At 48.2% G+C, this 14,430-nt stretch overlaps 2 protein-coding genes and 1 pseudogene across 2 annotated transcripts; 1 reads left to right on the top strand and 2 right to left on the bottom strand.

Moving 5' to 3' along the window:
* Positions 1-1,046: 1,046 nt before the first annotated feature.
* LOC112884285 lies at positions 1,047-4,483 on the bottom strand (annotated as a pseudogene).
* LOC112887713 (ethanolamine-phosphate cytidylyltransferase-like) lies at positions 4,391-9,093 on the top strand. The gene is made up of 9 exons (XM_025953969.1): positions 4,391-4,954; positions 5,487-5,722; positions 6,229-6,407; positions 6,814-6,885; positions 7,083-7,150; positions 7,344-7,464; positions 8,003-8,068; positions 8,141-8,263; positions 8,607-9,093. Exons 1-9 carry the CDS (start codon positions 4,620-4,622, stop codon positions 8,676-8,678), a joined length of 1,272 nt encoding a protein of 423 aa, XP_025809754.1. The 5' UTR covers positions 4,391-4,619; the 3' UTR covers positions 8,679-9,093.
* An 811-nt stretch (positions 9,094-9,904) lies between these two features.
* On the bottom strand, positions 9,905-12,867 carry LOC112887997. The gene is made up of 3 exons (XM_025954309.1): positions 12,585-12,867; positions 10,117-10,233; positions 9,905-10,041 (listed from the first exon to the last, which is right to left on the bottom strand). The coding sequence occupies exons 1-3, from the start codon at positions 12,793-12,795 to the stop codon at positions 10,022-10,024; spliced, it is 348 nt and encodes a 115-aa protein (XP_025810094.1). The 5' UTR covers positions 12,796-12,867; the 3' UTR covers positions 9,905-10,021.
* Positions 12,868-14,430: the final 1,563 nt, after the last annotated feature.

Raw genomic sequence — 14,430 nt, 5'->3', positions numbered from 1 at the left:
GTCATTCATGTGAAGCAGTGCTAGATGGAGGTTAATAATAATGTTTGTCCTCTCCTTGTAAGAAAAATGTCACGTCGTCGGTCGAGGACATATACATGCTGATCGAAATCCTGTCCTAGCTACATTTATCGGACTTCCAAGGGATTGCTACACATTTCTTTTCAATAAGAAAAACTTCATTACTTTCCAAGGTTTTACATCAAGATCGATGATGCACGACCTTGGAAGAAATTCCCAGCCTCGCTCTGTCAAACTAAAACTTCTTCTCAAAATGAATCAACATCCACTTGGCTCTCTGCAGAACGGCCAGCTCCTTGATGCCATGGCAGGAACCTGGTGCGCGTGTTCTGCCTGCGACGGCCGGAACGCGCGTCGGATCTCCGGCGAGGCAAGCAAGCGACGAACGAAACAGAGAGGGAGGTGTTCTCGGCCTCCTCGCCGGCCGCCGCCTTGTCTGGCGCGAGCTGGATCGATCGTCATCGTCGTCCGATCTGTCACCGTGCGTGTCATGCGCGCGTCGTTCGCTGCGGACGCCGTGTGGACATGTTTAAGATGGACGCAGCAGGCTAGCTAGCATGAAGATGACTTCCAGGCTAATAAGGAACTCATAGCACTGGCAAAACCACTGCACGATGTGGAGAAGAAGCAATAACAGTAGAAAAGATAATCACCAACATGATCGTTATGCATGAAAAACCAAGCGCCGGCCATCTGACTTGTCTTCTCAGTGACGCATTAGCAAAAAATAGAGAACTGCAGGAGGCCCTTGAATGCCAGCGGTGCAGCGACACACTGCGTGGTGCTCTTCACGGGCAAAGCGTCGAGCACCTGGAGCGCAACCAGCTGCCGGCACCACAAACAAACTGGATGTGCGAAAGAGACGATGGCATTCCAGTTGCAGGTGGAATGAGCGCGTGTAGACGCGTGGATTCGACGGAGGGCGAGCTCGGGATGCACGGCGGCGAGGCTACCGGACGTCGCCCGTGGAAGCAAGAGCTCACCACGGTTGCCATGTCGCGGCCGGGAAATATTTACAAATTGCCCCATATATTTACATATACACCCCTATATTGGATCGCGATTAATAATCGCGATCCGAATATTTTCATATCAACCCCTATGATTTACAGTTGGCCCCCTAATCGCGATCCGAATTATTTTCAAAAACACCCCTATTTTAAGCCGGACCCTCCTCCCTCGGTTCCGTCAGCCCGCCGACGGCCGCCCATCCAGAAAGAATTACGCGGCGGCCAAAGCCTGCAATGGCGTTTCCAACTCCCAATCCTCTAGCTCCAGTTCCCCATCCCAATGCTATTCCTACGGATATGATCTGGTCGTGGTGGCCTTCCCGCCGCGGGCACGCCGTCGCCGCCATAGCTCAGCTCCCCTGAAATCGCCCCGGCAGACGGCCTCGAGTACGACAGCACCACCAGCACTGACGCCATCGTCTGGAAGTCCCTCGACGCCAGCAGGTCCCCGATCGGCCCCAGCTCCGGGCACTCGCTCCACTCCGCCATCCCCGCCGACAGCGCCAGGAGCCCCGGCACCTTCCCCACCACGAACAGGTCCTTCCCCAACGCCTCCACCTCTTGTATCTGCGCCACCATCTCGCTCGCGTTGAACACGCCCCGCTCCCGGTACTCCACGCCCGCGCCGCCGCCGCCGCCGACGCTCATGGTGTTCGCCCGGTCCAGGAACTCCCGCAAGCAGGCGTCGTCGGCCTTGCGCTCCTTGAGCGCGTCGAACTCGGTGCCCATGAAGCTCCCGCCCTTCTGGACGAACCGGAGCACCGTCAGGTCGATGGCCGGGTTGTACACCATGCGCGTCGCCAGGGCCACCGCCTCGCGGTCGTCGCGCCCGCCGAAGAAGAGCGCCGCCACGCGGCACCCAGCCCCGGGCATGCCGCCCAGGCCGCGGTCCACGAGGATGCCCACCGTGCACGGCGAGAAGCGCTGGATGTTCTGGTTGAGCTGCTGGATCGCCGGGTGGAACACCTCCAGGCCGCCGTCCACCGACCGGTGCTTGTGGAAGGGCAGCAGGATCAACGCCGAGTGCCGGTCCTCGGCGGCGGCGGTCACGTCGTCGTGCATGGTCACGTACGGCGACACGGCCGCCAGCGTGCGCGCCGTGACCCCCAGCACGTTCTCCTCGTAGGCCATGAAGGCGTGGGAGATGTGCTTGAACTGCAGCTCCACCTGGCTGCGCCCGTGCGTGGAGTGCTCGAAGGAGGAGGACGGCGCAGAGGCGTTGATGAGGAGCAGGGCCGACGACCGGCCGGCGAACTCGATGAGGTGCAGGGCTTGGACCGCCACCGGCGAATGGTCGGAGGGTGAGGCGACGTCGAGTAGGGTCAGGAGCGCGGGGACGTCCCGTGGCATGTGGACGCAGGCCAGGACGCGGAACTCGGAATCGGGCTGCGGCCACGCGATGGTGCGGCGCTTGTAGAACACGAGGCGCCGCGCCGGCTTGACGACCATGGCCAGGAGTGGCGTCACCAGCGCCGTGATCAGCGCCGACATGAACACCAGAACCGTGAACGACTGGTCGCTCATGATCTGCATGTGTTGCCTTGTTGAATGAATAATCATTCAAAGTGAACATGCAGTGAAATAAAATAAAAACCAGCAGAAAAAAGATTACCTTTTTTGTTCTTTCCAATGTTGAGGATGACAAGCTCGATCGATGACTCCCTTGGTGTTGAGCAGCAGCCCAATGGACACGCCATCATGCAGCGGCATGCCAAACGCACCGGCCACGGTGACCGCGGCGACAACCTTGAGGATCGCCGCGGCAAGTGCAGCCACCATCAACAACACCGCCGCGCTCATGCTGGTGATCTTGGCAGTGTCCGTGCGGAGGCCGCTCATGGCGAAGAAGAGTGGCAGCAGCGTCCCCACCACAAAGTCCTCCACCTTCTCCACGATGGCCACGCCGACCGGCCCGTTGGGCACGGCGAGGCCGAACACGAACGCGCCGAAGATGGCGTGCGTGCCCCCGGCGTCGGCCACGAGCGCCGCGACCATGACGCCGATGAGCACCGAGCACTCCTGCAGCTCGGTGACCACCTCCCCCTCGGCGACATGACCCGCCAGCCGCAGGAGCATCGGCCGGACGATGAGGTAGCTCGCGCCGACGATGAGGAAGCCCGAGACGACCGTCCACATGCACGGGACCATGCCGTAGCGCACGTGCGCGAGCGCCGTGGCGATGGTGAGGCCGCCCACGCGAAGGTGTCGTTGATGAGGGACGCGGAGATGGAGAGCTGGCCGACGTCGGTGCCGGCGAGCTTGAGCTGGGCGATGTTGCGCGCGAGCACGGAGAAGGCGGTGGCGCAGAAGGTGGCGCCGAGGAAGACGGGGAAGGAGAGGGTGTTGAGGAACTGGTCCGCGGTCCTCCTGGTTTCGTCGGTGCTGACCGCGACGTAGCCGGTGACGGCGCCGACGAGGAAGGGCTGGAGCGCGGCGGCGGCGGCGAACCAGAAGCTTCGTTGGCCGGCGCGGAGCACGGTGTGGATCTCGATCTCGACGCCGATGGTGAAGGTGTAGTAGATGAGGCCGAGGAGGGACATGGACTTGAGGATGAAGAGGCTGCGCATGTGGAAGGCGATGTCGGAGAAGTGGGGGAGGCGGCCGAGCACGGAGGGGCCGAGAAGGAAGCCTGCGAGGATCTCGGCGATGTAGCGCGGGAGGCGGAGCGGGGTGAGCAGGAGCGCGACGGCGCGGGGGGTGGTGGTGACGAGGATGATCTGGAAGAGGAGCAGCGGGAGGGAGAAGTCAAGCGGGCTGTCCCCCATCCAGATGCCGCTCATGGTGATCTTGCACAGCAGGTCCGTCCTGTCCGGCGACATGGTGTGCTTCCATAGCTCCTCCAGCGGATCCTCGTCCTCGTCGGCCGATCGTTCTCAATTCGTCGCCGGCGATGACTAGCGATTATCGCTGGAGTCTGGCGCGCGGCAAGGGAAGGAGAGAATGAAGCGCGTGTGGGGTGAGAAGTGATCACAGGGAGGAGTAGCTATTTTCGTGCAGACTGCATGGCATGCACTTGCGTTTGGGTTTGTGGTTGTGAGCTCTGCATAACCATTCAGAGCTCATCGACTGATTTGCTCTGGGTTTTATTTTGAGCTTATTTCCTGCACTGTTTGCGACTGTGACTGTTAGGAAACTTAGGCATGTGTTGAACAATATCCTAAACGTCACAATCTCTCGAATCTCCTTTCTGTCACACGACATCGTTTTGGTTTCGCATCTCCTTGGTGGTAGATAGACACGACGCATCTGTCGAGTATCAGCAGCATCCATTCAAGACTTCTGTCACAATCAATGACACGTGGGGTCATGTCTCCTTCGTCTTGCTCACCTCAACTGACACCCAGGCCCCACATGGCATAGTCCTCTTTCCCCGGAGGCACAAGAACATCCGTCCTCCGCCTCGCCTCGCCTCGCCACGCCGCCACCACCACCGCGCTCTTCACCTCACCTTCCATGGCGATAGCCCCTCCACCCGCACACCCTCGTCATCCCTAACCCTAGATCCCACCCCCTCTCTCACACCACAATCACAAACACAAACCGCACTACGCCACTCCTCCCTTGTCCCCTCCATCTCCTCCGTCCGTCTCCATGGAGGCGGCCACCGGCACCGGCTGCAGCGCCCGCACGCTGGCGGCGTGCGTCATCGGCGGTATCGTGCTGGGCGCATCCGTGCTCGCGCTCCACCTCGCGGGGCCCGTGTCCGTCCCATCCCTGCCGCCGCTCGACGCGGTCAGGCGCCGGCTCCGCCGCCGCCGCCGCCCCGTGCGCGTCTACATGGACGGCTGCTTCGACATGATGCACTACGGACACTGCAACGCGCTGCGCCAGGCGCGCGCCCTCGGGGACGAGCTCATCGTCGGCGTCATCAGCGACGAAGAGATCAAGGCCAACAAAGGGCCGCCCGTTACGCCGCTCCACGAAAGGTGCCCTCCAAACCTCTCCTCTATTTTCATCTTGATGTCATGTCACGCCTCGTGTAATTCTAGCATACGGCTGCGTGACACAGGTTTCTAAAGTAGAGTTTCTTTTTCTTTACTTGCCTGTTCACAACCTCAATTTCAGCAGTTCAGTTCTGTTTGGGAATTTCAGCAGTATAAGAGTTACTGTGCAGTCTATTCCGAAAAAAAAGAACAACTTTGCTTTAATGTAGATTCAAAAATTGTCTTGGATCGATCACCACAAAGTGGGAACAATCATGTGATCTTATGGTAGCTTTGACACTTTTCGCATATATAGATACCCATCAAATGATCATTTTTATTTTATCTCAATTTTTATACTGTGTTCTTCCTTTATTCGTGACCTGGCTGTATGGAGATTTATGCGTTTCTGGTGTTATGTTTCTGATTCTTTGGATGTGTCAGCAGGTATGAGTAGCAAGTATGTTGCTCCCTTGTTCCTATATATTTTATAAAAGTTTCTGATCTTTCTTCGAATATTTTTGGTAACATACAGAATGATAATGGTCCGTGCTGTGAAATGGGTGGATGATATCATTCCAGATGCACCTTATGCCATAACCGAAGAATTCATGAACAAGCTATTCAATGAGTACAGCATAGATTACATTATCCACGGTGATGATCCTTGTTTGCTACCAGATGGTACTGATGCATATGCCCTTGCCAAAAAGGCTGGCCGATATAAGCAGATTAAAAGAACCGAGGGAGTGTCAACAACAGACATTGTTGGTACTAATTCCGCTTTACCTTTTTCTATTTCTCTCTCTCTCTCTCGAAAGATTACCTTTTCTATTCAGTTGTTTATGTTTAAGTTTTCTTCGCTAGATGATTTTATTGAAGCCTGAAATAGAGAATATCTAGTTCTAGTTTTCTGCTGCTGGTTGTTGTTGATTGAATCTCACAACTACCCTTTGATGTTGCAATGGGTATTGAACTTATGTTTATGTGTTCAAAAAATTTCCTCAGCTGACTTGTCCTTTACAAAAGCATGTTAACCCAGTGTCGTACTAACAAATGTTTAAGCGATGAGCAGTCCACTATTGTTCTTGTTCCCATGACTCCATGTACCATAAGTCTTCTGTTATGCCCATTTCTGGTCCAGAATGGTGCGGAACTCTAATTGTTTTCTACTTTTTGGGACCAATTAATAGACCATTTATATTGAATAAACTTTTTGTGGTGATGGAAAGGTATATTCTCATGTTGATTAAGTATTGCTTCATGGATCATGATAGGACGGATGCTTCTTTGTGTTAGAGAGAGATCTTCTGATGCCCACAATCACTCTTCGCTGCAAAGGCAGTTCAGTAGTGGACATGGTCAGAAAGTTGATGATGGTGGATCTGGAAGTGGAACTAGAGTATCTCATTTCCTTCCCACATCTAGGCGAATAGTTCAGTTCTCAAATAGCAGGGTATGACTTCTGGTTTTTGAATAATCTGCTGATAAATTAATATCGCTTTTTTTTGTACTTGTTACTAACAAATTATTGTTATTACAAGAACTGATTATTAGAATTGCTTGTTGGAGACCTTATCTTGTCCATGGTGTCGGTGTATTCTGGAAGTATAACCGTGGATAAGGCCTTGAACTGTCAGAAAATTCCAGATGGTTGGGAGATCGACTGTTCATTAAATGCATTTAAAAACTGTTCACTAAATGAATGTAAAAAATTAGTTGGCCATGTATACTTCCATTTCTTGGAAGCTGGAAATGATTGATTTAGTTTACTTGGTACAACTATTGGTCCTAAATTCTAGGCATGAATTTGGAATATGGCCATTTGTTCTTTCTGCTGACTGTAGACTTTCCCGATGCAGGGTCCAGGTCCAGATTCTCGGATAGTTTACATAGATGGTGCATTTGATCTGTTCCATGCTGGACATGTTGAGGTAAACCCGAATTTCCTTCCTCACGCCCACCCACAGGAAAGGAGGAAAAGAAAGAAAGAGGCGAAAACCATAACATCAGCTAATAAGTCAGCTTATACTTTTGTTTTGCCATTTGTTTTTTCATGGGAGCAAACTGATTTAACCCTCCAAAACATATTGATTCAGACAGTCTTGTATTTATAGTTTCTTCCATGTAGATATTGCGTCTTGCTCGCGAACTTGGAGACTTTTTGCTTGTGGGCATTCATACAGATCAGACCATAAGGTAATATGATGGTTTCATCTTCATTCTCCTCTATTGATTCTTTACAAGTTACGGTGCTCAAGTCAATTCTAATTCAGGTCTGCAGTAGACTGTGTTTATTGTCGATGCATTTATTTTGATGCATGACGCCAAAACGATTCCCTTAGCATGACATTCAACCTACCTTTCTGTTACTGTTTACCATACTTTTCAGTTCAACGCGAGGACGACATCGCCCAATCATGAATCTCCATGAAAGAAGTTTGAGTGTTTTGGCTTGTCGTTATGTTGATGAGGTGATCATTGGTGCTCCATGGGATGTTTCAAAAGACATGGTGAGTTTTCAGCGATGGCATCACCTCACTTTTGCATAGAATGCATGATGCATCTGTTTGTGGTTGTTTGTACGTGGTACCCTCAAGACAACAAACAGTGCATTCACTGTAAGATCTTTAACATAGTGTATATCCCATTGGAAAGCCCACACATCCACACTGCATAGTGTTGACACAAATAAGGCTGACTTGCTCTTATGTATGGACTAGCATCATGAGCATGGCTAAATTAACGAAAAGAAAACTTGTGCATATCTTTGCATCTAAAATCTTAGCCCTATGCAAACTAGGCTTGAGCTTAGCTTAACTGGCCCAGACATATGTTAAGAGCTTGTGCACCAGAAGTCCAGAATACAAGTGATCAGTGTCCTCAGTTTGTCTAAAGTCCAAATTGCTTGCATCAAATCACCAAGTAGAACTGTAGATGGCACATACCATTTACATGATTTTGAAGGTCAACAGTTGAGCCCTCTTATGTATGATAAGAGTATTGACCAAGGCCATGTAAATGACAACCTGCTGTAATTTTTGGGTGCAGATTACCACATTCAATATTTCGTTGGTTGTTCATGGTACAATTGCTGAGAATATGGACTATGCGAAGGTAATCAAGTTGTGCTTTTATTTGAACATGCACATTTTAGCGCAAAATAATTGTCAATTGTGTATGTATCAGGAGGATTCAAATCCATATGCTGTTCCGATGGCTATGGGTATTTACCATAGGCTGGAGAGCCCTTTGGATATCACTACAAGTACTATTATAAGGAGGATTGTTGCTAACCATGAAGCTTACCAGGTAACTAACGTGATCAAATGGCTATGGGCCTTTTGTATGCAGCATGTAGACATCAGTACAGTACATATTCTCAGTTACATACATGTGATTTGATTTTATCCTGTTCATATCAATGACGTGCATATGGGAGCTATTGTTTACTGATTTTAAAAGCTGATGCGGTTTTGCTCGAGTGAAGCTTCTTGCATGAGTACATTAAATACTGACTGTTTCCCTTGGACCAATGACCACTACCCCCTTATATTACGTTTGACAATTTGTCCTTTAATTTGTGGTGGTTGTGGTTCAGTTATTCTGGTCCATGGATCTGGTGTGGTTTACATTCATTTTTTGCTTTTTGCAGAAGCGTAACGAGAAGAAGGAAGCCAGTGAGAAGAAGTACTACGAGGGTAAAAGCTTTGTCAATGGGGAGTAAGTTCCAACTAGCCGTAGGAAGGTGGATGAAGATTGTTGCCTAGATGATTTGAGATTCCAAGCCTCCTTCACGAAGGCAACAGATCCAGAGTTTTACCCAGCATGTTTGATGTTTTGCTAACGTAGCTTAGGAAGCATCATGTGCAACATTGGTGACGGATTACCAGAGGCGATTACTTGGGCTAGGCTAGAAGCATTTGCATCACTTGGCCAGTGTCTCCAGCCTATTTTTCCCCTGCATATGCGCCGTCGAGTTGACACCATTTTCGGCTGAGTGAGATCTTCAGGTTTCAGAACTGTGTGGTGCAGTATGAATGTTAGCCTGATAAACTGTGAGCTGCTGATGCTCCTGTATGCGCATCCGAATGCCCCTGTAATGCGGCCGAGTTTTGTTGTTTTGTTGAAGTGAGTGAACATGGACCGTGACTGATGAACCGAACGTGGGTTGGTGACACGTTGGGGTCTGACAAATGGTTGCTTTGCTGGGCCTGTGGGCTCCTGCCTGCTTGTTCTCTCGCGAGTAACTTGTACTGTTACTGTCCACTGATTGACTGCATGCATGGACAAAGGCCTGCAGCTGCAGCACGCGTGAGTTGCAGTGGATAGAGGAGAGGGGGGATTTCGCTGATGGATTATTTCATTTACCGTCCAGGCTGGGGTTATTCCAACCGTTGGATCTAAAGCTGACCAGGAGCGCTATCTGGGCCGAGATACGGCCCAATCGCCTCTGCCCACCACCACTTACTTTGTGGAGGCCCAGCCCGTTGTGGATTTGGCCCTCGCCGTCGTGGCGTCGTTCCGCTGCGCGCCCAACCAAGGATTCCTCCGCTATATCCGATGCGGTGAGCAGGCTGGCTGCCGTCCGCCGCCGCTGAGCAGGCTGGCTGGCTGGCTGCCACTGCCGCCTGAGCAGGCAGGCTGGCTGGCAGCCGTCCGCCGCCGCTGACTGCTGGAAAAAAAAAGTGCAGATCATTTTTATGAAGGATGCCGCCGAAAAGAATGGAACGCTGCTTTAATAAAATTCTGGACATTAAAATGAGCACAAGAAAGTAATCTGGACACGATTATAAGCATAATATTCCTGAGTTTATCTCGAAAATTCACGAATTTAGCTTAAACAAGTTCATTTAACGTACTTTTAATAATTTTGTTCTAAACGAGTTCCATCTCATATCAATTACATTTCATCACGAATAAAACCATTACAAATCATAGGCAATATTAAGCCTTCTTTTTGGAGTCATCCAATATTAAACCTTCTCTTTGGAGTTATCTTTTTTGGTGCAGCCGCAATAGGCGTCCTCTCAGGACTAGCGGCGATGGGTTGTTAAGAGTTGCTCTCTTCTAATAATTTTGCAAGTGCACTGCACAGAAATATGGCATGACAATTAAATATATACAAATACTTATTATATGATAAATGTATTATTATTTCTTACCTTCTAGTGATCCTTCTGGAACTATCACGTAGTATTTCTTCTCTAGTTGATCTTTTTGGTGTGCTAAGCTCTTTTGGTGCAGCTTTTGTAACATTCTTGCTAGGTTGCTTCCGCTTCCTACAAGTAAAATAGATTTAATTTAAAATAACGTCCGGTGGTATTCAAATTATAGATGAAAGAAATCAATACTTGTCTCTTTTTCTGTCCCGTTGAGTCAGCACTTGGAACTGGTTCTCTTTAAGCATGTGACCCTATTCATCGCACTTTAAGCAAGTCATAGGTTCTCTTTTCATTTTCTGTCCCATTGGTGGGAGCAATAGCATTGGCACCTACGTTGGCTCCTCCACCTTCGGTTGTACCGTCACCATCTTTGGCACCTTTCTTCTCGTGGCCACCCTCTATAAATCCTTTCAGCCTAATTTCCTTCGTCTCCCGACCTCTCCTTTAGCAAGAGGTGCACTAACAATAAATGTAGTTCCACATGTGGCCATTGTGTTCTGTCTGTCATTGGCTCAATCTCTCTAGCATAAGCAACCCTGAACCGAGTAGTACTCATGCACAAATTGTTCAAGGTCAAATCCCCTTTGGCTACTTACAAAGGCCAATACATGTTGACATGGCTTACCAGTGTGCTGCCATTCAAGACAATTACAGGTCCTTTGATTTAAGATCCTTTGATTTAACTTCACAATATGCCTCTCAACTTTCCTGCTATGGTCCCAGACCTCTGCACTCCAATTAGCAGATGGTACAAATCTCAATTGCCCCAAACCTCTAGTATTTGCCCTTCAGCTGAAGCATAATGACCGGAAGTATCCTGCCTTCAAGTAGCCTGTATGCAAGTTCTCTTCTCTTGTTCCATAATCGCATGATCATTTATCTAATCTTACCAGCAAGGTCGGCCACAGGTAAGTCTTTATGGTCTCTTATCCAGTTATTGAATGACTCTGCAATATTACTAGTGATGTAGTTACATTTAATGTCTGGATTGAAGCCACACCTGTACCATAGTAGCTTATGATGGGTTTGTAACCACTTCACTGCTTCTGGTGATTGAGTCATAATTATTGCCATATGGTCATAGAATATATCTTCTCTGTAAGCCCTTGCAGCAGGATATATCTGACCGAACCCTCTATACCTTGTCACAAATTTTTTCATAAGATGATAAAAGTATTCTCTTTGCTCTGCATTTGAAAAAAATATTCTTCACTGGATTCTCTAACCCTTTGCAAGCATCTGAACAAATAGCAAGGAGTGGAGGATCACCTATTACCTTCTTTAATTGTTGCATGAACCAAGTCCAGTTGTCTTGTGTTTCAGAAGATATGAAGTTATAAGCAACTGGATACATCCAATTGTGACTATCCACTCCTACAGCTGCGGCTAACTTGTCATTCCATCTTCCATTAAGTGTTGTAGCATCTATGCTCAAATGAGGCCTACAACCTTCCAAGAAACCATCAATGCATGGTTTAAGGGCGCAAAAAAAAAAACAATGGAAATACACTTCACCACCATCTTCAAGTACCTCAATCTCCACAACACTCCCAGGGCATCTCTTAAGTAACTCGGCCTTCCACCTGAACAACAACTCAAAACTCTCTTCTCATTTATCATAAACCTTGGCAAGAGCTTTCTCTTTGCCCTTGTGTTGACTCTGCACAACTTGTCCTGCAATTCCTAGGGAATTGTGACCTTTTGTTGACTCTGCAACTTGCTCTGCAATTCCTTAGCCCCAATTTTTGGATTATCTCTAAGGATATCCACAGCCTTGCTAGCTACCCACTTTTGGGATGCATGGAATTGTAATTTTGACCCTCATGGTAGAAACATATGTATGACGATCAACCAAAACTGTTACTTGCAAAGCACACAAATAATAAGAACCATATTAATTTTGCAAAAAAAGAGAATTAATCAAAAACAAATCAAATTAGTCACCTCTACAGTGCTTTGCCCTTTATTGCCCTTTATGTTTGCTGCCATTTATTTTCCAAAGGCAATCATCACTTGACTTGCAAAGACACCTATATATCTTCGTATGTGACTTCTCTGTTTCTAAATCAAACTCCTTATTGATGGCATACTGTCGCACTGCCATCTTGAACTCCTCCATTGTTGGGTAGAGTGTACCAACAACCATTGGTGGGTTGTTCTTATCATATGAAATCAGAACCTCACTTGGTACGACATCACTAGTAGGAATGGCAGCACCATCATAATCAATCACCACCTCACTCTATAGGTACATTAGTTGTCTCCTCTTCTCTCAAGCCTAAAAGTTCATACATCTAATTTTCACTTATAAGTGCAATTCGACCTTTCTCATCATGTGTCTCCACTATATGTAAGCTATTCCAATCAACTCCTGCTATATATGTGACATAAAGCAATGAACTAGCAACATATATGCAAGCAGCTGTAACATCAATCAATGGTGAGAAAAAGCAGAGAGACGTGGGTACCTCCGGACCCCTGGAGAAGGCCACCGGAGGGGATACGCTCGGCGCCCACGGCGATGCGACCAGCAGTGGACCTGTCGCATTCTAGGGCGGTCGTACTCCAGGGCGGTGGAGCTGTCCACCTCGCGAACGGTGCGGCCAGGCCGGGCGCGTCCAGGGCGCCGCCGCCCTCGGCCATGGCGGGCGCGGCCAGGCCTGCGCCGGGCGCGGCCATGGCTTGGCGCGGCGGCGGCGGCGGCGGTGGGGCGCGGGAGCCGGCGGCCGGTGATGGATCGGTGTAAAAACGAGAAGACGATGCATCTACAGGTCCATGCAACACAAAGGGGCAAGAAGGTCATTTCAGCCTGCCAAATACCTGAAAAGAAAAAAGAAAAGAGGAAAAATATACCAAATGGTAGTATAATCAAAGGGCACATATGTTTGGAGTCCCAATTCTACAATGTCAACATTACAAATAGCAAAACTGCGAAGTGGAAAAAGAAATGCTTCGAATAATTGCTATTTGACTCGAACCTGTTCTGAAAAAGTCGTATTGTTTGGAGTCCTGTAATCGCAATTTTCTTGTCTCAGCCACAGTCCGGCCGTCTGCCCTCGCTCAGTCCCTCACTCGTCGTCGCATCGTTGGCTGCTGCGAGCCCTCCCATCGCCTGCCTGTGCGATTCACTGGTCGGCGGCCGGCATATCACGCAGTTTTGCAGCACAAGCCAGCAAGCAATCCAAGCAGGCAAGCATCAATGTACAAACGCTTTGCCGGTTTGCCTACCAAGTAAAAACGCTTGTTGCCTTGTTCAATTTATCTATTTGTTTATCAATTAAGATGTATTGTCATATCATCCGATCCGTTTGCCTATGAAGTATGAAATTTCCTCTTTTAATTTCTTAAACTAAGCAACTAGGAAACAATAAATTCAGTACATATTTATATTATATTTATATCTCTTTTAATTATGTACTGACGCAGGTTAATTGATGGAACGATTTTTCAAGAGAAAAGCGCCAGAGCCGGATAGTGGCAACAATAATGCTAGGAATTCATGTTTATGTTTGGATGATATCAACTGGGAAGAGAAGATTAAATATGATCCAGGATTAAGGAAATAAATTGATGGTTACCATCCTAATCTTAAAAGGAGGGTGAGAAGAAAGTACTTGGAGAATGGGCCTTGCCAACCTTGCACATTTTGTTTTCGTGCGATAGAGATTGGAGGAGGTTTGTCCCAGAATAGTCCAATGAGTTTGGAGGCTGGTTTGAATACAGTTAGTCCAAAGACAGAGCATATTGCTTTTATTTTTTTTAGAGAAAAGAAAGATGCTGGGTATGATTCTTTTGTTAAAAATGGTTGGAATGGCTTCCATAAAAAATAAAAGCTGTGAGACCGTGTTGGCGTGATGTTGGTGGCTCGCACTACCTAGCAATGAAGAAGTGTGATGACCTTAATCAACACACTGATGTTGCTTTCCGTGGTGGAGGTATAAATCTGGAATTACAAACAACCATTACTATCAAGTAGATTATTTTAATAATATTATTGATTGGGTACTTTAAGAGCTTGATAGCTGTTTCAATGAGACAAGCTCTGAACTCCTTCTTTGCTCAGCCGGTTTTAGTTCAAGAGACTTATTTTATGATTTTGATATGGAAAAATTGGTGAGCTTAGCAAAGCTTTATCCAAATGATTTTGATTCTTGGGGTTTGAGGAACCTTAGCCATGAGCTTGGACTCTACATATCTGATGTGAGAGATGATGATAGGTTCTTCAATCTAAGCTTTCCCAAAAAATGGTGGAGACTAGAAAATATGATCGTTATCCCATGGTTTATCAACTTTTAAAGCTCGTACTAGTGTTAC

This window comes from Panicum hallii, chromosome 3 (assembly GCF_002211085.1).
Source record: "Panicum hallii strain FIL2 chromosome 3, PHallii_v3.1, whole genome shotgun sequence".
NCBI classification, from domain to species: Eukaryota; Viridiplantae; Streptophyta; class Magnoliopsida; order Poales; family Poaceae; genus Panicum; species Panicum hallii.
Note: the sequence above shows the minus strand (reverse complement) of the source record. Positions and strands in the feature narration are given on the sequence as shown.